This window comes from Rana temporaria, chromosome 6 (assembly GCF_905171775.1).
Source record: "Rana temporaria chromosome 6, aRanTem1.1, whole genome shotgun sequence".
NCBI classification, from domain to species: domain Eukaryota; kingdom Metazoa; phylum Chordata; class Amphibia; order Anura; family Ranidae; genus Rana; species Rana temporaria.
In genome coordinates this window covers 57,373,975-57,396,250 of record NC_053494.1, presented here as the reverse complement: position 1 = coordinate 57,396,250, position 22,276 = coordinate 57,373,975, and the positions used below count along the sequence as shown (strand labels likewise).

The window sequence follows — 22,276 nt, the reverse complement described above, 5'->3', positions numbered from 1 at the left end:
GGGACGCTCTACCCCAATCGGTCAGACTATATCCTACTCTGTCCACTTTGACGATCCATGAAGACCCTCCTCTTCAGAGAAGCCTATCCCGCCCACACCTAACAAATGTACAGTGAAACCTTGGTTTAAGAGTAACTTGGTTTGAGAGCATTTTGATTTGCGAGCAACTTTTTTTTTTTTAAATTTTGGTCTGAGGTACGGGGGCGTAGGAGCCAAAAAAAGCCAAACATTGGCCTGCAGTACCTCATTTGACCTGAGGTACAGGGGTGCAGGAGCCAAGGTGTCCCTTTTTTGGCGCTCTCTGGCGTGGCCCCCCCCCCACCTCTGGCCGCATTCGGTATTGCATCCCATTGAAATCAATGCGGAACAAATTATTTTTGTTTCCATTGACTTCAATGGGAAACCTCGCTTTGATATGCAAATACCTTGGATTACGAGCATACTCCTGGAACGGATTATTCTCGTAATCCGAGGTTCAACTGTACATTTATTTTCTCCATCAATCTATCCCCCCACGGTTATTATCTTGACCTTTCAGATAGTAAGCTCCAATGAGCAGGTCAGAGGGATTTCTTCTGTATTGTAGTCGCAATTCTCTGCCTTTATGTTGTTAAGCGCTGCGCAAACTGTTGGCGCTATATAAATCCTGTATAATAATACAAATATTATGTCAGATTAATTGTGGCGTGATGCGACACAAACACGACCATCTGAACAGCACTGTCCACTGCAATGCACATCATTTAATGCGTTTATGACTCTGAGTTTTTAAAAACACAGAAGAAACGCCTGCTTTGGATACTCGTGTAAACTTAGACTGACAGACAGAAAAGAAAACACAATCTGGCAGCAAAGATTGTAACCCTTCCACATTATCCACAACGACAGACATTCCCTTCCACAACAACAACAGACATTCCCTTCCACAACAACAACAGACATTCCCTTCCACAACAACAACAGACATTCCCTTCCACAACAACAGACATTCCCTTCCACAACAATGCTATGACTCCCTCCGTGCCCTGCCTGCTATCTACAGCCTAACAATCCATGCTGAGACCCGGCTATCCGCTCCATGGACTGGGGAAGCCTAAGTTACAGCAGTGACCGCTCAGAGCCTCCTACTCACCCCCTCCGTACACAGACCGCCGACCCGAGTCTCTGATAGTTCAAATCCCCCGCTGCTACACCACTTCCGCTTCGTCACCACTGTGCGACAGGACGTGAGCCTATCAGAATAGTCTGCTGTACAGTGTGTGAGGGCTCCGGCAGGCTGTGCAATCGATCGCGGCTGGAATGGATGTTGTACGGCACACGTGCGGATGCTTTGCGGATTCTTATTGCTTCTGTCAGTGAATTTCCTGTACGGCCGCTGATATCGTGACGTGAGTGCTTCACCTATGACATCACACAAAAATTATTGATGTGATGATATACCAGGCTCCAATCCTAAACTTCTCCCTGTATGATGACCTGGGGCTCACCAGGAACACTCAGCATAGTTCCGAACTGTCCCTGATCCTCTGTCCTCCTCATTTTTGTCTGATCTGTATAGTTGTATATGAAAAGCACTTTTTATCTTTCTAAAAATGTTTCTCAGTGATAAACCTTTCATCCAAATTCTAAATTGCTGCAGTAGTAAATTTCAAGAGCCGATATAAAGCAGTGGCGGCTGGTGGTATACATTTTTTTTGGGGGGGGGGGGGCGGCAAACAATCAACCTCCCCGGTCGGTCACCAGCCCCACACTTACCCCATCTAGATTGCGGCAGCATCTTCTCCTCCTGCAGCTTAGCTTCCCCTGCATCTAGGATCGCTTCTCCTCTCAGCCAATCGGGTGACAGGTGTCAGGACTCGCTTCCTGATTGGCCGGCGGAGAACCGAGAAATGGCTGATTCTGCGACGTAAATGCAATTGAGTATGCCCCATAACTTTTAGGGCCCATTCTCACTTTGCCCTCCTGGTACATTAAAGACGAGGCCCCCCCCCCCCCCCAAAAAAAATACAAATATATGCTGACTTTTAATGTTAAAGCGGAGTTCCACCCAGGAAAACAACATTTGGCCAAAAGTACTAAAAAAATAAAATAAAATAAAAGTGAAAAAAAAAAAAAAAATTATACTCACCCGAAATACCTGTTGCTATGCGGAAGTCCGTAATCTGCCTCTTCGGCACCGCGGAATGTTTTCTTCTTCTTCTTCTCCTAGTGAATGGGGCGCGCTGCTTTCTGGGAACTGTGTGTGTTCTCAGAGAGCAGCCGCCCATTCACAAGCCGGCGCGAGACTCACACAGGCGTAGTAGGAAATGGGCAGTGAAGCCGTAAGGCTTCACTGCCTGTTTCCCCTAGTGTGAATGGCGGCGCGGGACCTGCATCGATCGTGGGATCGGCATTGGGGGGGGGGGGGGGCCATCAGCGCGGGCACGTAGGACAAGGTAAGTGTCCTTAGTAAATGTCAGCAGCTACACTGTTAGTAGCTGCTGACTTAAAAAAAAATAATAATTGCGGGTGGAATCCCGCTTTAAGGCACTTGCCTGTCCAGGAATCCAGCGTTGTCGTTACTTAAAGCGGAGGTTCACCCGTACAATATACTTTTTCCCCTTAGATGGATGCTCGTTTTGTCTAGGGGAATCGGCTAGTTGTTTTAAAATATGAGCTGTACTTACCGTTTACGAGATGCATCTTCTCCGCCGCTTCCGGGTATGGGCTGCGGGACTGGGCGTTCCTATTTTGATTGACAGTCTTCCGAGAGGCTTCCGACGGTCGCATCCATCGCGTCACGATTTTCCGAAAGAAGCCAAACGTCGGTGCGCAGGCGCAGTATAGAGCCGCACGACGTTCGGCTTCTTTCGGCTACTAGTGACGCGATGGATGCGACCATCGGAAGCCTCTCGGAAGACTGTCAATCAAGAAGGAACGCCCGCTCCCGAAGACCCATACCCGGAAGCGACGGAGAAGATGCATCTCGAAAACGGGTAAGTACAGCTCATATTTTAAAACAACTAGCCGATTCCCCTAGACAAAACGAGCATCCATCTAAGGGGAAAAGGTAAAAAAATAAATAAATGGGTGAACTCCCGCTTTAAGGTACCGCCATCTTGACTAAGGGAAACCAGAAGTGAAGCCTTGCTGCTTTCTCTGCCGGTTTCCAACTGGGCATGTGCGAAGCGCACTGCACTTTCTGAATGGATCGGCTGCGGGGGGTGAAGTGGGCAGATGGGAGCTGTTATGCGTTGAAACCAGAAACCAGGTACCAGCTCCCCCCCCCCCCCCCCAAAGGTGCCAAATATGGCAGTGGAAAGGGGGGGAGGCAGACGAGAGCTTACCCTCTGCTTTAATGTACGCGTCTTAAAGTATATGTGAACTCTTACCTTGTCAAACAACCCATTCGGTTTAAAATAGCAATGAACGGCAACCCATATGTGTATAGATGTATAGAATATATAAATAACTTTTTTTTATACATGATCAGATACAATCTGTTCTCAGCACATATGAGGTGGAAAGTGCATGGGGCGTGTCAGCAAAAGGCAGAGAAAAAGCAGTACGTTGATCTTCCCAGTGAATGGCGTGTCAGCACAAATCTGACCATTCAAGCTGTTCTCCCAGCACAGGATAGAGGGGCATCTATGCCTAGCGTGGTCAGTTTTAAATAGGAAAGCAGTGGAACTGACAGGATCACCAGAAGTGCAAAGAGAATATGATACTTTTTCCATAAGTAAATGGTACAACAGACACACATCAGAAATATGAAATGTTGCGCTAACAAACACTTTAGCATGTTTTCAACAACAAAAACAGATAAAAAAATGTACATGTTGCAGTTTTTCCAAAGCAGAACACCACAGTGCATGGTGAGAAGATTTTCCTTTACTTCCTGCCTTGTACACAAAATGAAGGAAATTCCCTATTAGATAATTGTCACCAAAACAGGTGTCCTTCATTAGTTTCTATTATTTTTCTGGTGTCAGCAAATTTCTGGTGTCACAGCGCTCACTGGGACAGATAGCGTGAATCTCGCTAGTGTAGGCAAATGCTACAATAAAAACCTGGCGGAGGTTCTAACCCCCCTCTATCAAAACTATGATTTTGCTATAGATACATTTTAACTAATATGTATCCTTTTCCGGTCATAATATTTTTGGAGGATTTACATATTCTAGTTCCATTACATCGGATGATAATCTTCATTCTTTTTGCAGGTCTTGGGTGGCTTAAAATGAGTCAGAAAAATGTAAGGAAACACAAGAGGCCACAGAGTGATGAAGAAGAACAGACAAGTAAGAAGAGGAAAATCCAGCTTGAAACATCAGCAATAAATTCACAAATTGCCAAGGTAAAAATGTATTTAATCAAAACATATCCACTGAAATTCAGCCACTTTGTATAATGTGCTGGATTATTAGGGGTTAAGTCCAATGAGGTGCACGCCACCTCGTGGTCTTATCTCTTTAACCACTTGAGACCCGCGCTATTGACAAAAGACGTCAACAGCGCGGCTCTCAGGTGCCAAGTGGACATCTCTTAAAGTGCATTACCCGCGCGCGCCTCTAGGGGGCGCGCAGCGGGTAAACACTGTCCCGGCGCATTGCTGGGAAGCCGATGCGTGTACGTGTACCTGGCGGCCCGCGATGTCCGCCGGGTACACGCGATCGTCGGTAACACAGCAGGGACGTGGAGCTCTGTGTGTAAACACAGAGCTCCACGTGCTGTCAGAGGAGACCGATCTGTGTCTCTTGTACATAGGGACACAGCATCGGTCACCTCCCCCAGTCACCCCCCTCCCCCCACACAGAACACACATTTAACCCCTTCCTCACCCCCTAGTGTTAACCCCTTCCTTGCCAGTCATATTTATACAGTAATTAGTGCATTTTTATAGCACTGGTCGCTGTATAAATGTGAATGGTCCCAAATTTGTGTCAAAAGTGTCTGATACGTCCGCCGCAATATCGCAGTCCCAATAAAAATCACAGATCGCCGCCATTACTAGTAAAAAAAAAAATCATAATTCTGTTCCCCATTTTGTAGGCGCTATAACTTTTGTGCAAACCGGTCGCTTATTGTGATTTTTTTTTTTTTTTTTTACAAAAATACGTAGAAAAATACGTATCGGCCTTAACTGAGAAAAAAAATAGTTTTTTAAAAAAAAAATTGGGATATTTATAATAGCAACAAGTAAAAAATATATATATATTTTTAAAATTGTCGCTCTTTTTTTGTTTATAGCGCAAAAAATAAAAACCGCAGAGGTGATCAAATACCACCAAAAAAGGACGTCAATTTTGTTTGGGAGCCACGTCGCACGACCGCGCAAATGTCAGTTAAAACGACGCAGTGCCGGAAGCTGAAATTTCGCCTGGGCACGAAAGGGGTTTATGTGCCCAGTAAGCAAGTGGTTAATTACTTCAGGCAGTTTCACCCCCCTTCCTGCTCAGGCCAATTTTCAGCTTTCAGCACTATCACACTTTGAATGACAATTGAGCGGTTCATGCAACACCGTACACATATTACATTTTTATCATTTTTCTCACACAAATAAAGCTTTCTTTTGGTGATATTTAACCACTTGCCGACCAGCCGCCATTATACTGTGGCAGGTTGACTCATTTGCCCCGAATCGCCATAGCTGTACGGCTGTCCATTTTTACAGCCATAGAAGCGCTGCTTGATGGGGAAGCTGATGCCCGTGGCTGGCGGCCACAATGTCAGCCGGCCACCCGCGATCACCCCACATAGAGCCGGAACGGGGATCTATCAATGTAAACAAACAGATCCTCGTTCTGGGCGGGAAGTACAGTGTGATCGTCTGTTCCTAGTGATTTGGAACAGCGATCTCTCTCTACTCCCAGTCAGTCCCCTCCCCCCACAGTTATAAACGCCTCCCAGGGAACACATTGAACCCTTTGATCACCACTAGTTAACCCCCTCCCTGCCAGTGTCATTCATCAAGTAATCAGTGCATTTTTATAAATGTCACTAATGCCAACAAAAAATGTCAAAATTGTCCGATCTATCTGGCGCAATGTCGGAGTCCTGTTAAAAATCGCTTATCACTGCCACTACTAGTTAAACAAAAATGCCATAATTGTATTACCCCTGATTTTGTAGACGCTATAACTTTTGTTTGTGCACACAAGTCAATATACGCTTATTTTTTTATTTATTTTTTACCAAAATTATGTAGCAGAATACATATTAGCCTAAACTGATGAAGAATTTATTTAATTTTTTTAATAATTTTTTATTACAATTATTTTGCAGCGGTCAGCAAGTGGTTAACGTTGCTCTTTTGAACATATTTACAGCATATTTAAAAAGTTGATGAGATTGTTCAGTGTGTTTTAGGAATTGATTGATGTTTTCTAATATGCTCGTAGGTTTAATATTTATGTTGTGTTTCATTTCCATAAAGGAACCAAGATTATCCCCGGCATTGTTTAGTGATACCTGTGAGATTCAGCACGGATCGTTGCACCAACTTCTAAAATATGCTGTGCTAGGAAAAGCGCACTCAACACAGGCAAGGTACATCCAGAAGCATTTTGATGCTTTGTGCTGAAACATTTTAAATGTAACAATATTTTTGTCATTTTAGAATTTAGTGAGTTCTGCCAGGACAGCTTATAGTAAAGGGAAGTGGAGAGGCGTTTGTTATTTAAAGCGTAGTTCCACCTAAAAATGGAACTTCCGCTTAAAGCGGGAGTTCACCCATTTATGAATTTTTTTTTTTTCTCCCATAAGGTTCCTGCTCGTTCGGTCTAGGGGAATCGGCTATTTGTAGTAAAATATGAGCTGTACTTACCCGTTTTCGAGCTGCATCTTCTTCCGTCGCTTCCGGGTATGGGTCTTCGGGAGCGGGCGTTCCTTCTTGATTGACAGCCTTCCGAGAGGCTTCCGACGGTCGCATCCATCGCGTCACTCGTAGCCGAAAGAAGCCGAACGTCGGTGCGGCTCTATACTGCGCCTGCGCACCGACGTTCGGCTTCTTTCGGAAAATCGTGACCCGATGGATGCGACCGTCGGAAGCCTCTCGGAAGACTGTCAATCAAGAAGGAACGCCCATTCCCGAAGCCCATACCCGGAAGCGACGGAGAGGATGCATCTCGTAAACGGGTAAGTACTGCACATATTTTAAAATAAATAGCCGATTCCCCTAGTAAAAACGAGCAGGAATCTAAGGGGGAAAAGTGCCCTCTAAGGGTGAACCCCCGCTTTAATCCACTCCTTCCCCCCTTACATGCCACATTCGGCATGTAATTTTTTTGGGGGGGTAGTGGGGGCGTCAGGAGGAGGACTTCCTGTCCCACTTCCTCCTTCCGATGAGGGGCTGGTAAGGCGATTAGCTTAATCGCCTTATTGCAGCCCCTCCCTGTAGGCGAGCGCCTGTCCAATCGGACGGCGCCGCTCGCGCATGTGCAGTGCCGCTCGCGCATGCGCAGTGGGTGCCCGGCTGTGAAGCCAAAGCTGTCACTGCCGGGTGCCCACACTAGGAATGAAGACGCCGACGAGGGGGGGCGAGGAGCGGAGCCCCGGCCGGCGCGTCGCTGGAACCGTGGAGCAGGTAAGTGTCTTTTTATTAAAAGCCAGCAGCTACACTTTTTGTACCTGCTGACTTTTAATAAACTTAAAAAAAAGGCAGGAACACCCCTTTAAATATTATAAACCTATGCTGCCGACTTCTGAGACAGGGGAGGGGGGGGGGCAGAGATGAGCCTCTCCACAGCTACACAGAGAAGTGCAGGATCTGGCAGAGGAGTCTGTCCTCCTCTCTGCTGCTAATTGCTGAGACAAAGTTGGGGCAGAGATGAAGGGCTACCACAGGGGAGGCGCAATATCCTGGAGGGTTGGCTTCAGCCCACTAGCCTTGCATTTGACACGTGTGCATTACAGCAACAGTTTTTCTACCTTTTTGGGATAAAGTTTTTGCATAGATGAATAAAAGTTGACCATTGTAAGCACCCGTGTCTATGAGAAATGGGTTGTCTTCACCATGTAACTGCCAGTTTTGTTAGACAGTTTGGTCTGTTAATGGAAGTGGGAAAGTAACAGACTTACTGGCCAGATCACCAGGTGAAAACAAAGCAAAAAGGCCTAAAAAAAGAAAACCAATGCCTACTACCACATTTAAAATGGTACTAAAGGCAAAATGAAAATGATGTATTATGATGCAGTGTTACCAGCATTGCCAGAGCAGTCTTACTAGATTCTTTTTTTTACCTGTTCATCCTGTCAGTAAGTCTGTTATTTTTTAATTTCCTTTAGCAGACTAAACTGTGAAGCAAAAGTGGCAGTTAAAGGGTTGCAACAAATCTTTTTATATTGACGTGTGCTTACAGCGGTCAGCTTTTATTAAAGTGGGGTTCCAACCACAATTAGCATTTTTTAAATGTATGTCCTTTCATCCTGCGTTTTTATAATATAAATAGGCTTCATCCGACCGACGTAGCTTGCCTACGCCGGCGTAGAGTGGGAGCATATTTACGCTGGACGTATTTGGCGCTCCCATTGATTTCCTATTCAAATATGGAAATGAGGGAGATACGTCGATTCACGAACTTACTTGTGCCCGGCACATAATATACGCGGTTTGCGTAAGTCGTACGTCCGGCGTAAAGTTATTCCCCATATATGAGGTGCAACTCATGCTAAGGTATGGACCAGGGAACACAGCCGTCGTATTTTACGTTGTTTACAAATTACGTGAATAGGGCTGGGCGTAGGTTTACGTTCACGTCGTAGGCAGTGATCCGTCGTAGCTTGGGGAGTAGTTCCGACGTGATTCTGAGCATGTGCACTGGGATACGTCCACGGGACGGCGCATGCGCCGTTCGTTTTAAGTACTTGTATGGCACTTGGCCCATCATTTGCATGGGGTCACGCCTCATTAGCATGGCTCACGCCCACTTCCACCTACGACGGCTTACGCCAAGGGAATCCAGCGCAGTTTGGGAGGCAAGTGCTTGGTGAATTCGGTGCTTGCCTCTCTGCGCGGCGTATATTAGATACGCTACGCCGGCATAAATATGCGCCAATGTCTGTGAATCCGGGCCATACTGTGTATATTTTCTACATTACGTTGTTAGTCAGTAAGGATAAGTATATTTACACAAGTTTTCCTTTCTTCAAGCTGGTGCAGCATTCATCATCAAAAGCGTCTTCGAGGTGTTGTTGTCATTGTCTTGGAGGACCTGAGTCAGCACCACTTTTACCAGTTTTATATGCACTTTGTCTGTCTTCGGGGACTGTTCCAGCATGTAAGTACAGACCTGAAATTGGCCTGCACACTACTTGTACACAACTACAAAATATGGTAAAATTAAAATCCAGGCAAACAAATGTTTACTTTATGAACAGTATTTACAAAATGTTTTACCTGCCAAAGGATTTGTAGTTCCTCTCAGTCAATTTTTCAACCCGACTACCACTGCCAGGCACAGACTAGAGTAGTTGCAAAACTTGGTTAGCAAGTCTGTTGACACTGAAAAAATAAAACGAGCGTTCTGTCAAAAAAGACGATTTGTACTTTCTAGCAGATGATGAGTGAAAGCCGAACTCTAGGATTCCAGTTATGCTTTATGTGTATTTTATGTAAATAGGTTGTTCTAAATCAGGGCTCGACAAATCCCGGTCGCCATGGCGACTAGAAATAGGGTCCTGGCGACTTGGCTTGTGAGCTGGCGCCATCTGGTGGTGAGCCGTTGGTATTACAAGTTATTACCACCAGATGTGTAAGCTGGCGCCATCTGGTGGTGGCCGTTGGTATTACAAGTTAAGCATTACAAGTTAAACAGCAATTCTAATGTTATTTTTCACTATTTTGACTGCCATCTTCTTCCCTCTAATTAGAACCCCCAAACATTATATATATTTTTTATCCTAACACCCTAGAGAATAAAATGGCGATCGTTGCAATACTTTATGTCACGCCGTATTTGCGCATCGGTCTTACAAGCGCACTTTTTTTGTGAAAAAATTACTCTTTTTTTAATTAAAAAATAAGACAACAGTAAAGTTATCCCCATTTTTTTTTTATATTATGAAAAATAATGTTACGCCGAGTAAATTCATACCCAACATGTCACGCTTCAAAATTGCGTCCGCTCGTGGAATGCCGTCAAACTTTTACCCTTTAAAATCTTCATAGGCAACGTTTAAAAAAATCTACAGGTTGCATGTTTTGAGTTACAGAGGAGGTCTAGGGCTAGAATTATTGCTCTCGCTCTACCAATCGCGGCGATACCTCACATGTGTGGTTTGAACACCGTTTACATATGCGGGAGCTGCTCACGTATGTGTTTGCTTCTGCGCGCGAGCTCGTCGGGACGGGGCGCGTTTTCTGGCTCCTAACTTTTTTAGCTGGTTCCTAGATTCCAAGCAAATTTGTCAACCCCTGTCCTAAATATATAGCAGTGGTCATCAACCCTGTCCTCAGGGCGCACTAACAGGCCAGGTTTTAGGGCTTGGGGAGATGCAGACTAGAACACTACAACCACTGAGCAGCAAATGATATCACCTGTGATGTATTTCAGTTATCTTGCAAACCTGGCCTGTTAGTGGGCCCTGAGGACAGGGTTGATGACCACTGGACTATAGCATGTTTCTTGTGCGTCTAGGAATTTTGCATTACAATGTAACATTTTCCTGCATGGACCACCACTTTCTCAGTGGCTGTTGATGTGTAATGTACAGCTGGGTGTAATAGGTGGAAAAACTTGTAGTATACTCTGTGCTAAATACACCTCAGATTACATTTCTAATGCCTTGTACACATGGTCAGATTTTCTGTCGGGTTAAACTCAGATGGATTTTTCCGACTGAATTCCGCCCAAGCTGTCTTGCATACACACTGTCGCACCAAATTCCGACTGTCAAGAACGCGGTGACGTACAACACTACGACGAGCCGAGAAAAATGAAGTTCAATGCTTCTGAGCATGCGTCGACTTGAACCCGAGCATGCATGTTTTTTTTCTCCGTCGGAGTTCCCTACTTGCGAATGGAATTTCCGTCAGAAAAAAAGAGAACATGTTCTCTTTCTAAATTCCGACGGAAAAAAATAAGTCGGAAATTCCGATCATGTGTACAAGGCATAATAGATCAGCCTTGATGGAGATACATAGGAGTAGTGACGTTCCACGTGTGTTTGGTCTAATGTTTGGCCCTAATGTGGTGTGAGTTATAACATCTACCTGAACTTCATTTTTCTCTGCACGTCGTTGTGTTTTACGTCACCGCGTTCTGACACGATCGGATTTTTAACCGATGGTGTGTAGGCAAGACTGATGAAAGTCAGTTTCATCGGATATCTGATGAAAAAATCCATTGGTTTTCATCAGACGAACCGATCGTGTATACAAGGTATAACAGTCCGATGAAAAGATACAGTATAGAAACTCTATGGAAGAATTTATAACCCACACAACAAACTTTGTCAAGACTTGCTATACAGGAGAGGAGCCCATTCTTCACTGACGCACCTTCATACTGTATCTTTTCATCAGACTGTTATGCCCTGTACACACGATCGGTTCGTCTGATGAAAACGAACCAATGGATTTTTTCATCAGATATCCGATGAAGCTGACTTTCATCAGTCTTGCCTACACACCATCGGTTAAAAATTCGATCGTGTCCAACGGGGTGGCGTAAAACACAACGACGTGCAGAGAAAAATGAAGTTCAATGCTTCCGAGCATGCGTCGACTTGATTCTGAGCATGCGTGGATTTTTGACCGATTGATCTCCCCACAGACGATCGTTTTTTTCTATCGGTTTTTTAACCATACGAAAATTTTAAAACGGGTTCTATTTTTTTTTCACCGATGGAAAAAAACCTGATGGGGCCCACACACGATTGGTTCGTCCGATGAAAACGGTTCATCGGCCTGTTTTCATCAGACGAACCGATCGTGTGTACAGGGCATTAGTTGCATCAAGTTATGATAATACAAAGATGGGGTTTGTTTTCTCTTGTTACATACCGGTATATGTAGTACAATTTTTGTGGTAAAGAATTAATTTATTTTTACATATACCGGTATATTTAAATTTAATGTGAAGGATGTGTCTGTTTTCGAGAGCAAATCAGATTGAAGCGAGGTTCAGTTCACAAGGCTTGACAACAGATTTTCACTTCCTACAAAGTTGTCAGGGTGTTTGGAAGGTGTCTATTGAGAGGGGCATAAAATGGAGTAATTTGAGGTGGAGATACAATACCAGTTATTCCATGCAAAGAAATAAACAGTATATTGCTATATAGATTTGTGAATTGGATGTTTTGATCATAAAGTTATCTTGAGGTAAAATAAACTTGGTTTACTCAGCAAAATAACAGCATAATAATAGCATAATAGTCAATTCATTTTTATTGCCAGGGTTCTGTTTGGGCCTAATGTTGCGCAGTTTGTTAATGATACAGACATACTTACTGTAGAAGGTGGTTCTGGTGAAGTTGGTACAGACAGAGGTTGGTACACAGGTACAGGGCATGCGCTCTCTTTAGAAAGGAACGTTGCAGCCTCTCTAGTATGGCCTTCTATTGCCCATGCTCTAAAAAAAAAATTGCCATTTCCTCTCGGTGATCCACTTTCTGGCAGGCGATGCGTTTCACGCTGCGCTCCAACCATTGCAGACGGCTCCTCGAAATATCCCACGGCATATAGAGCTGCACAATTAATCGTTAAAGAATTGAGATTGCGATTCAATTCTCTTCAAGATCTTAAAACGGCATTTCCTGATTCTACGTAACAAGTGCAGAAAGTTCTCTGCTCACTTCTGACAGCTGGCTAATATCAGAGATAAAGAGAAACATTGTAACATGTAGTTCTTAAGATCAATGGGATGAACTTCAGTCTCTAAATGAGGGCCAGATTCACAAAAGGGATACGACGGCGTATCTGCTGATACGCCGTCGTATCCCTGTTTCTATCTATGCGACTGATTCATAGAATCAGTTACGCATAGATATTCCTAAGATCCGACAGGTGTAATAGTTTTACACTGTCGGATCTTAGGATGCAGTACCGCGGCCGCCGCTGGGGGCATTTCGCGTCGTAAACCAGCGTCGGGTATGCAAATTAGCAGTTAGGGCGATCCACGAAATGTTTTCCCGTCGTTACGTCGCCGCAACTGTTAGTTAGCCGTCGCAAAGATAGGGCTGCTTTTACAAAGTGTAAACTTAGTACACCATGTAAAAGTATACCCGTCTTTCCCGCGTCGCTTTCAATTTTTTTTTTAATTTTTTATTTTTCCCGGCGCAAGTCTTTTTTTACCCGTCGCGATTCACAAAACGTCTGCGCGTCGTAACTTCGCGCAAAGCACGTCGGGAAATTTGCGACGGGAGCATGCGCAGTACGTCCGGCGCGGGAGCGCGCCTAATTTAAATGGGACTCGCCCCATTCGTTTGGGCCCGCCTTGCGCAGGACGGATTTAGGATACAGCGCCGCAAATTTCCAGGTAAGTTCTTTGTGGATCGGGCACCTAGCCAGAAAATTTGCGGCGGTGTAACTTAAATCGGTTAAGGTACGTTGCGCCCGGGCTACGTGAATCTGGCCCTTTGTTCTTTCATTACAGTGGGTGTAATAGGTGAAAAAAAAAAAAAAAAAAGCAACTATTATCATTGTACGAGATATTTTATAATGATGTGTGATTGGAATAAACTGTTGTTTCACATAAAAAGGCAAATATAACAAGAACAATCCAAAGATTTTAAATTGTTTCTATTTTCTTTCTGCTTGTATCACCATAAAGAGGTTCAGCTTGCCGCCTCCTCCCACTGACTTCATTTCTTCCCTTGTTGGGCTGGATCTTGATGATGACAAAGCCAGGACAGAAGCACGAGCCGGTTCAAATCATTTGCACAGGAGGCTAAATGGTAAGGCATGCTGTAATAATCCCAAACATTATAAAAACATTGGGCCAGATTCACAAAAGGGATACAACGGCGTATCTGCTGATACGCCGTCGTATCCCTGTTTCTATCTATGCGACTGATTACGCTGGACGGGTTTAGGATACACCGCCGCAAATTTCCAGGTAAGTGCTTTGTGGATCGGGCACTAACTTGGAAAAATTGCGGCGGTGTAACTTAAACCAGTTACGTTACGCTGCGCCCGGGCTATGTGAATCTGGCCCATTATCTTTTCCTAGGAGTTTCTCATGTATTGGTTGAACTAGATGGACTTGTCTTTTTTTTCAACCTGACTAACTATGTACTGTGCAAAAGTCTTATTCATCGGATATTCCGACCGTGTGTGTACCCCATCTGACTTTTTCTGTCGGAAATTCAGACAGAATTAGAAAGAGAACATGAACTCTTTTTTTCCGCATGCTCGGAAACAAGTCGACACATGCTCAGAAGCATTGAACTTCATTATTCTAGGCTCAACATAGTGTTGTACGTCACCGCGTTTTGGACGGTCGGAATTTGGTGTGTTTGTGTGTATGCAAGACAGCTTGAGCGGAATTCCGTCGGAAAAACCGATCGTGTGTACGCAGCATTAGAGAGGTGTGGAAAAAAAATGCCGTAAATTAACCCCTTCCCGACCGCCGCATGTACATATACGTCGGCAGAATGGCACGTACAGGCACATTGGCGTACCTGTACATCCCTGCCTAGACGTGGGTCGGGGGTCTGATCGGGACCCCCTCCCCCCCGCGACTTGCGGCGGTCGGGTCCCCTCGGGGAGCGATCCGGGACGATGGCGCGGCTATTTGTTTATAGCCGCTCCGTCGCGATCGCTCCCCGGAGCTGAAGAACGGGGAGAGCCGTGTGTAAACACGGCTTCCCCGTGCTTCACTATGGCGCTGCATCGATCGAGTGATCCCCTTTATAGGGAGACTCGAGCGATGACGTCATTCCTACAGCCACACCCCCCTACAGTTGTAAACACACACACAGTGTACACCAAATCCTACAGCGCCACCTGTGGTTAACTCCCAAACTGCAACTGTCATTTTCACAATAAAGAATGCAATTTAAATGCATTTTTTGCTGTGAAAATGACAATGGTCCCAAAAATGTGTCAAAATTGTCCGAAGTGTCCGCCATAATGTCGCAGTCACGAAAAAAATCGCTGATCGCCGCCATTAGTAGTAAAAAAAAAAAAAATTAATAAAAATGCAATAAAACTATCCCCTATAAATTTTGCGCAAACCAATCGATAAACGCTTATTGCGATTTTTTTTTTTTACCAAAAATAGGTACAAGAATACGTATCGCCCTAAACTGAGGAAATTTTTTTTTTTTTTATATATATGTTTTTGGGGGATATTTATTATAGCAAAAAGTAAAAAATATTGCATTTTTTTCAAAATTGTCGCTCTATTTTTGTTCTATTTTTGTTTATAGCGCAAAAAATAAAAACCGCTGAGGTGATCAAATACCACCAAAAGAAAGCTCTGTTTGTGGGGAAAAAAGGACGCCAATTTTGTTTGGGAGCCACGTCGCACGACTGCGCAATTGTCTGTTAAAGCGACGCAGTCCCGAACTGTAAAAACACCTTGGGTCTTTAGGCAGCAATATGGTCCGGGGCTTAAGTGGTTAAGAATGCTTTCAGAAATATAAGTGTTAAAAACCTGCGCATGCTCAGAATCAAGTCGACGCATGCTTGGAAGCATTGAACTTCATTTTTCTCTGCAGGTCGTTGTGTTTTACGTCACCGCGTTGGACTCGATCGTTTTTTAACTGATGGTGTGTAGGCACATCGGACCATCAGTCCGCTTCATCGGTTAACCGGTCCTTTGGACCGTTCTCATCGGATGGACTGATCGTGTGTACAGGGTTTCAGAGAACTAATCACAGATCTTCTGTGCATGTAGGCTTCCTCATATCCTTCTGTTTTATGTAATCCCAGACGGACTCCATGATGTTGAGATCAGGGCTCTGTGGGGGCCAAACTATCCATTTCAGGACTTCTTCTTGTTCTTTATATCAAAGATGGTTCTTAATGACTTTGGCTGTATATTTGGGGTTGTTGTCCTGCTGCAGAATAAATTTGAGGCAAATCACACTCCTCCCTAATGGTTTGGCATGATGGACAAGTATCTGCCTGTATTACTCAGCATTGAGGACACCATTGATCCTGACCAAATCTCCAACTCCATTTGCAGAAATGCAGCCCCAAACTTGCAAGGAACCACCACCATGCTTCACTGTTGCCTGCAGACACTCATTATTATATAGCTCTCCAGCCCTTCACGAATAAACCGCCTCCTGCTACAGCCAAATATTTCACATTTTCCCTCATTAGTCTGGTGCAGTGTTTCTCACTCTTGTTTCAGACAATACACCCTTTAAAATTATGGACAGCCTCGAGGCACCCTATTTTAAAATGTAAAAAACTATTCTAATAGTTTTACATTCTGCAGCAGCATCAACACATGTGGGAACACCCAAAGTTAGAGGTGATTTATTCTTCCAAAGCAAATACACTTTTTCAGACTGGTACCGACTATTATTCCAGTGTTTCTCCTCTCCCTCCGTTTCTCTCTATCACTCAGCTAATGTGATCCCAGGGTTGGCAGAGAGGGGCAGAGGAAGGAAAAACATTTGTTGTTAGGCTGCAATAAATCCTGTGGCCAAGTGTAACTAAAAGGCAGGCTTGATCCACCTACTGGCTTGTATACATTTTTTGGGCAATTTTTAGGCATTTTGCCAAGGAACCCCTGAAGAAACCCCAAGGCACCCTGGTTGAAAAAGGCTGGTATCTCGCCAGGGCTGTCCCGTTTCTCCCATGCTTTATGCCTTTGCTGTAGAGCCCCTCACCATAGCTCTGCGCCGTCATCTCGGGATTAATGGGCTGCACTGCGGCCGGGTTACTGAGCTTCTCGGTCTCTACACTGACGACATGCTCCTCTACCTCTCGGATGCAGGCCCTTCACTCTAGACAGCCCTTCAAGTTATAACACAGTTCGGGAAATTCTCGGGTTTACAGATAAACTGGACCAAGTCCCATATCCTCCCCTTGGATCTGGGCCCCCCTACTGCCGCTCAGGCTGCCCTCCCTCTGGTATGGACAGATGTCATCAAATATTTAGGTGTCCACATTTCTAGATCCCCCCTAGATTACATACAACTTAACATCGAGCCCCTGTTTAATACCCTGAAAACCAAAACGCAAACATGGTCCCGCCTCCCCCTTGGAGTCATGGGCCGCATAAGCCTGGTTAAGATGATCCTCCTCCCAAAGCTGCTGTGTGCCTTCTGGCATGCTCCGCTGTATATCCCCCCCGTATTTTTAAAGCCATGGAGTCCATCATTAATTCATTTATCTGGGGCCCCTCGCGGCATAAACTGTCGTGGCGGGTGCTGAAGTGCCCAACCGGCCAGGGTGGCGCCTCGGTTCCAGACCTCTTCCTTTACTACGTTGCGTCCCAACTCTCCCACTTTTATTACTTTCACCACTCTGACAGGGAGCGTTACCTGGCCATGGTGTGCTCTCGGGCCCCTGGCCCCGTCTCGCATCCCTTCCAGATCCTGTTCTGCGAGCCTCGCGGTTTGCGACGGGCGGGTGACAGAAATCAGCTGCTCTTCCATCACCGCAAAGTTTGGCAAATTGCCATGTCTGTTGGCGAAGCGCCGTCCCCACAATCACACACACCCCTTTGGGATAACCCTCGCCTGCCCGAGCTGGCCACGGTCCCTGACCACGGTATTTGGATTAGGAGTGGAGTCATTTATCTCACACAGGTCATTGCACATGGTTTGGTCAGGTCCTTCCAGTCCCTTAAAGATACCCACACCCTGCCTAATCACATGTTTTTTCGTTACCTCCAGCTTCGTCACGCACTCAATACACAGTTTGGTGCTAATATCCCCATCCTTGAGATCCCGCTGCCTGTTGACATCGTCTTGGGCAAGGACCCCAAGAGACTGATCTCCCAATTCTATTCTTACCTTCTGGTACCCTCGGCGGCTGCTACTATCCAGCAGGTGAAGTCCTGTTGGGAGCCTGATCTGGGTGTGGTGCCGGCGGAGGACTGGGACGAGGCCCTTGTCAACTGCAAAATAGTTTCTCCAAAAATCTCAGATCGCCTCACCCAACTCTATATCCTACATCGCTCATACCTAACGCCACACCGTATTTCAAAGTTCAGACCGGGAAGCAGCCCCAACTGCCCAGGCTGTGACTACCCCGACGCTTCCTTTTACCACCTCATCTGGGAATGCCCCTGTGTGCAGGGTTTCTGGACCCAGGTGGTCCGGTTCCTTCACGACCGCATGGGATCCCCACTGTCCCTATGCCCCCGTCAGTGTTTGCTCTGGCTCCTTTCGCTGTCTGAGGCCGAAAAATACCTCAATACCTTTCTGTAAGAGACGTTATTCCTCGCTAGGCTTCAGATAGCTAGAAATTGGTTGAGCGGCCCCCCTCCTACACTGCAACAGTGGATTAGAGCTGTTAATACAACTTTGCCCTTCAAAAAGCTACTTTATGTTCACAGGGGCTGCCCCAATAAATATCATAAGGTTTGGGATAGATGGTTGGGGGAGGCCTCCACCTGTGTTGCTCCTGACGAGTAGTGCTCCCTAGTGCGCCTTTCGGGTGTTCCTATATGCCTACCTGCAATCTCATTTTGTTTTCATATGTTATTTTGCCTTCGCCCATGTAACATGCCTTCCCTTTTTTATGTGTCTGCTGTGTCTGTATACTTGACATTGTTATGTATCCTTGTTTGTGGTGCATGTTGCACCGGTTATTCCCATGTATGTAAATCCTTTTTTTATGCTCATTAAACGTCGTTTTTTCGTGTATAGCTGAGTTTTTCCGTCTTGTTCTCTCCACTTCATCCAAAACTTAAAAAAAAAAATGCCTTTAGATATACTTTCATTGAGAAGCAGCAGAACGATGAGGTCTTCTCTCTGTCACTCTGATTGTTCCTACTATCTCCAAGCTCCTTGTTGGCACTGCAGCACAACTGTCTGCCTCTTTGGTGCTACCTTTCCCAGTCCAAGTCCAACTTTACAAGAAGTTGCCAGAGTCCAAATCAAATACATGTAATTTCAATGCTTTTATACATTTTTTGTGTGATTTTATGCATAAATACCGAGCTGCCTTAATTTGTCACTTTTATATCTGGGGTTCAACTTTAATGTGTCAGTGTCCTTTTTGTTTATCAAAATATAACCAAAGTCCTCTGAACATCAAGTGCATACAGTCTTTTCTTAGATGAGGAGTGTTTTTTTTTTTTCCCCTATGACTCCTATACTGTCCTCATACACGTTAGCACGGTGTGTAATCTGACATGTAGCTAAACCGATCCCGTATTCATGAAGAGAAGAAATTGTACTGCTTTAACTTCCTCTTTTATTGATAGTAGAATGACAGGAAAGCGGTGAAACTACAGAATAAAACAGTAGCATTTAGAACATATCTGGTACATGGCCTAAGACACAGAATATATCTGCAATGCATGCAGCACATGGCAATACGAATAATAGCAACTAGCTATGAGAGACTAGTAACACATTTAGGCTAAGATAAATGTCACAAGATAGTGACCTTACCGACTATGCTTGAAAACAGGCTCAATAACTGGCTGATGAGGTAGGAACCAAGGGATGAGGATTAGGCTCCTGAGACAAGATGGTGACTGCATGCTGTATAAGACAGGACTGAGGAGAAGAAGCAGGAAGTTCCCACAATACCTCTGGAGGCTCCCACAATACATTGCAAAAACGAGACTAAATGCAATTCTGAACTGGTCAGTAGATGGTGCTGTTGCCACACAATAATAAAGTAAATGAATTATAAGACAGGTAAAAAGAATGCAATGTCAACTAATAACATACAAACAACTGGACCTGTATCTAGGGACAGAACACTCCCCGCTTGACGTCAACCGACGTCATTATTGTATTCGTTGGGTGTAAACAGTAGAACGAGTTCTCCTACTGGTCTGAGAAACAATTTGGTTTCTCCCTGTCTGCGTATTTTCAGTTCTACTTTACGTGTAATTCCGTCCTTACTTGGGAATGTCTTAGTCACAAGACCTAACGGCCACTCGTTTCTTCGTGACTGGCAGTCTTTCATTAGGACTACATCGCCGGGCTGGAGGTTAGGCTTGCTGGTTTGCCACTTTCTCCTTGGTTGCAGAGTGGGAATGTATTGCTTTTTCCACTTATCCCAGAACGAGTTTGAGAGACTCTGTACTTGTCTCCATCGATTTCTGTAAAGATCTTTGGAATTAAATTCTCCAGGAGGAGCACAAATTTGTTCAGTCTTTTGTGTAAGCAGTGTGGCAGGTGTAAGAACTGTTGGGTCATCAGGATCGCTAGAAATCGAAGTTAGCGGTCTAGCATTTATGATAGCCGATACTTCCGCCATGAAGGTAGTCAGGCTTTCATGAGTCAACTTTGAAGATCCTTCTTGTAAGAAGATTGAGTCAAGGATTCTCCGTGCGATGCCTATCATCCTCTCCCAAGCACCTCCCATGTGTGAAGAGTGTGGTGGGTTGAAGGTCCAAGTGCAGCCTCGCTCACTGAGGTATCTTTCTATGTTGTTGACATCTAAGTTGGAAGAGAGTTGTAGTTCTCTCGCTGCTCCGACGAAGTTTGTGCCTCGGTCAGAACGAATGTGTTTGACAGGTCCCCTGATGGCGATGAAACGTCGGAAAGCATTAATGAAACAGGGAGTATCCATCGATTCAATTACTTCAATATGGACAGCTCTGATGGACAGACAGGTGAACATAATCGCCCAACGTTTTCCATGCGCACGGCCTCCTCTGGTTTGACGGACAACAACAGGCCAAGGACCAAACACGTCTAAGCCAACATTAGTGAAGGGTGGATCCGTACTTAGTCGGTCATACGGGAGGTTTGCCATCTTCGGTGGTTGCGACATACCACGAAGTTTCCGACAGGTAACACATTTAAATATGAATCTGCATACACATCTTTTAGCTCCAACAATCCACAGTCCAGCCACTCTTAGAGCTCCTTCTGTGAACAGCCGACCTTGGTGCTTTGTCTGTTCATGGTGGTGTTGCACGAGCAGAGTGGCTATATGATGCTGTCCAGGAACTATCACAGGGTGTTTCTCTTTTAGGTCCACATTGGCTTCCCTAAGACGTCCACCTACTCTCAAGAGCCCATCTTCGTCAATCACTGGGTCAAGTTTCCTTAAAACACTTCCTTTGGGCACGGATCTTTGGCTGACTATACAGTCGATTTCCGTTGCATAGGTTTCACGCTGTACAGCTCGGATGATTACATTCCTTGATCGCTCTAGCTCAAGAGCTGTGTAGACACGTTTACAATGATGCCAGCCTCTACAGGTATTTTTATCTGCCGATGAGGTCGCTTTGTACGACCGAACAATATGAGTCAGACAAGTGATGGCATGGACAAGAGATATCCAAGTAGAAAACCTATTGAATCTGTGGGATTTCAGGTCGTGGTCCAAAGTCTCTGTATGTAGCGCAGACACCTGAGGACGTATCTCAACATCGGTATGCGGGTCTACTAGTTCAAACATGGCAGTTTCTGTTGTGTTGGGCATCGGCTTATACAAAAAGGTGGGGCCTGTAAACCAAATTGTATCCTTGAGATGGTCAGCAGCGACGGATCTAGTTGCTAGGTCCGCAGGGTTGAGATGTGTAGGTACATGTTTCCATTGTTCAGGAGAGGTAGATCTTCTGATCCTTAGAACTCTGTTGTTAATGTAGACATAGAAGCGTCTAGCTTCATTACAGATATATCCCAGTACTATCTTGCTATCTGTATAGAACTCTGAGTCTTTAATCTCTAGGTCCATTTCTACAACGATGAGTTCGGCCAACTCCACCGCTAACACAGCGGCACATAGTTCCAGGCGTGGTATGGTGTGTTCCTGGAGTGGCGTTAGTTTCGCTTTACTCATGACGAATCCTACATGACAATGTCCGCTACAGCTGCAATTGCTTTGATTGAAGCATCGCAGAAAACACACAGTTTTTGAGTCTTAACCTTGGTAGTTGGTACAGAAACATATGGACGAGCTATGTGAAGATTGGATAAGGCTGTAAGGGAATTCTTCCAGGCCATCCACGTGGTTCTTTCCTTCATGGGAAGAGGAGTATCCCAGTTCGACCCTTCTCTGGTGAAGTCTCTTAACATAGCTTTACCTTCGATGAGTATAGGAGCTGCAAATCCTAGTGGGTCATATAAACTGCTTATGGCTGACAGTACTCCTCTGCGAGTAAAGGGTTTTTCTTCTCTGTTAACCTGGAAAGTGAAGGTATCAGCTTTTATATCCCAGAGTAGGCCAAGGCTCCGTTGCATCGGAGGCGAGTCA

At 45.1% G+C, this 22,276-nt stretch overlaps 3 protein-coding genes across 4 annotated transcripts in view; 1 reads left to right on the top strand and 2 right to left on the bottom strand.

The window, feature by feature from the left end:
- The window catches only part of ERI2 (ERI1 exoribonuclease family member 2), a 40,432-nt gene extending 39,213 nt beyond the window's left edge, over positions 1-1,219 (bottom strand). The window contains exon 1 of the mRNA XM_040356852.1: positions 1,133-1,219. The gene's annotated coding sequence lies outside the window, so the exon portion shown is untranslated. The remainder of the gene's footprint in view (positions 1-1,132) is intronic.
- A 46-nt stretch (positions 1,220-1,265) lies between these two features.
- REXO5 (RNA exonuclease 5) overlaps positions 1,266-22,276 on the top strand; it is a 92,752-nt gene continuing 71,741 nt past the window's right edge. Inside the window, exons 1-5 of the mRNA XM_040356850.1 lie at positions 1,266-1,388; positions 4,203-4,336; positions 6,416-6,528; positions 9,131-9,257; positions 13,752-13,875. Coding sequence (XP_040212784.1) covers positions 4,220-4,336; positions 6,416-6,528; positions 9,131-9,257; positions 13,752-13,875 — 481 coding nt within the window. The 5' untranslated portion in view covers positions 1,266-1,388; positions 4,203-4,219. The remainder of the gene's footprint in view (positions 1,389-4,202; positions 4,337-6,415; positions 6,529-9,130; positions 9,258-13,751; positions 13,876-22,276) is intronic.
- Positions 19,256-21,655, bottom strand: LOC120943513. 2 transcript variants are annotated; one of them, XM_040356853.1, is made up of 2 exons: positions 19,507-21,655; positions 19,256-19,340 (listed from the first exon to the last, which is right to left on the bottom strand). In XM_040356853.1, exon 1 carries the CDS (start codon positions 21,500-21,502, stop codon positions 19,838-19,840), a length of 1,665 nt encoding a protein of 554 aa, XP_040212787.1. In that variant the 5' UTR covers positions 21,503-21,655; the 3' UTR covers positions 19,256-19,340; positions 19,507-19,837. The 2 variants fall into 2 exon arrangements, with proteins under 2 accessions (XP_040212787.1, XP_040212788.1); XM_040356854.1 differs by lacking the exon at positions 19,256-19,340 and having other exon boundaries at positions 19,381-20,224; positions 20,289-21,655.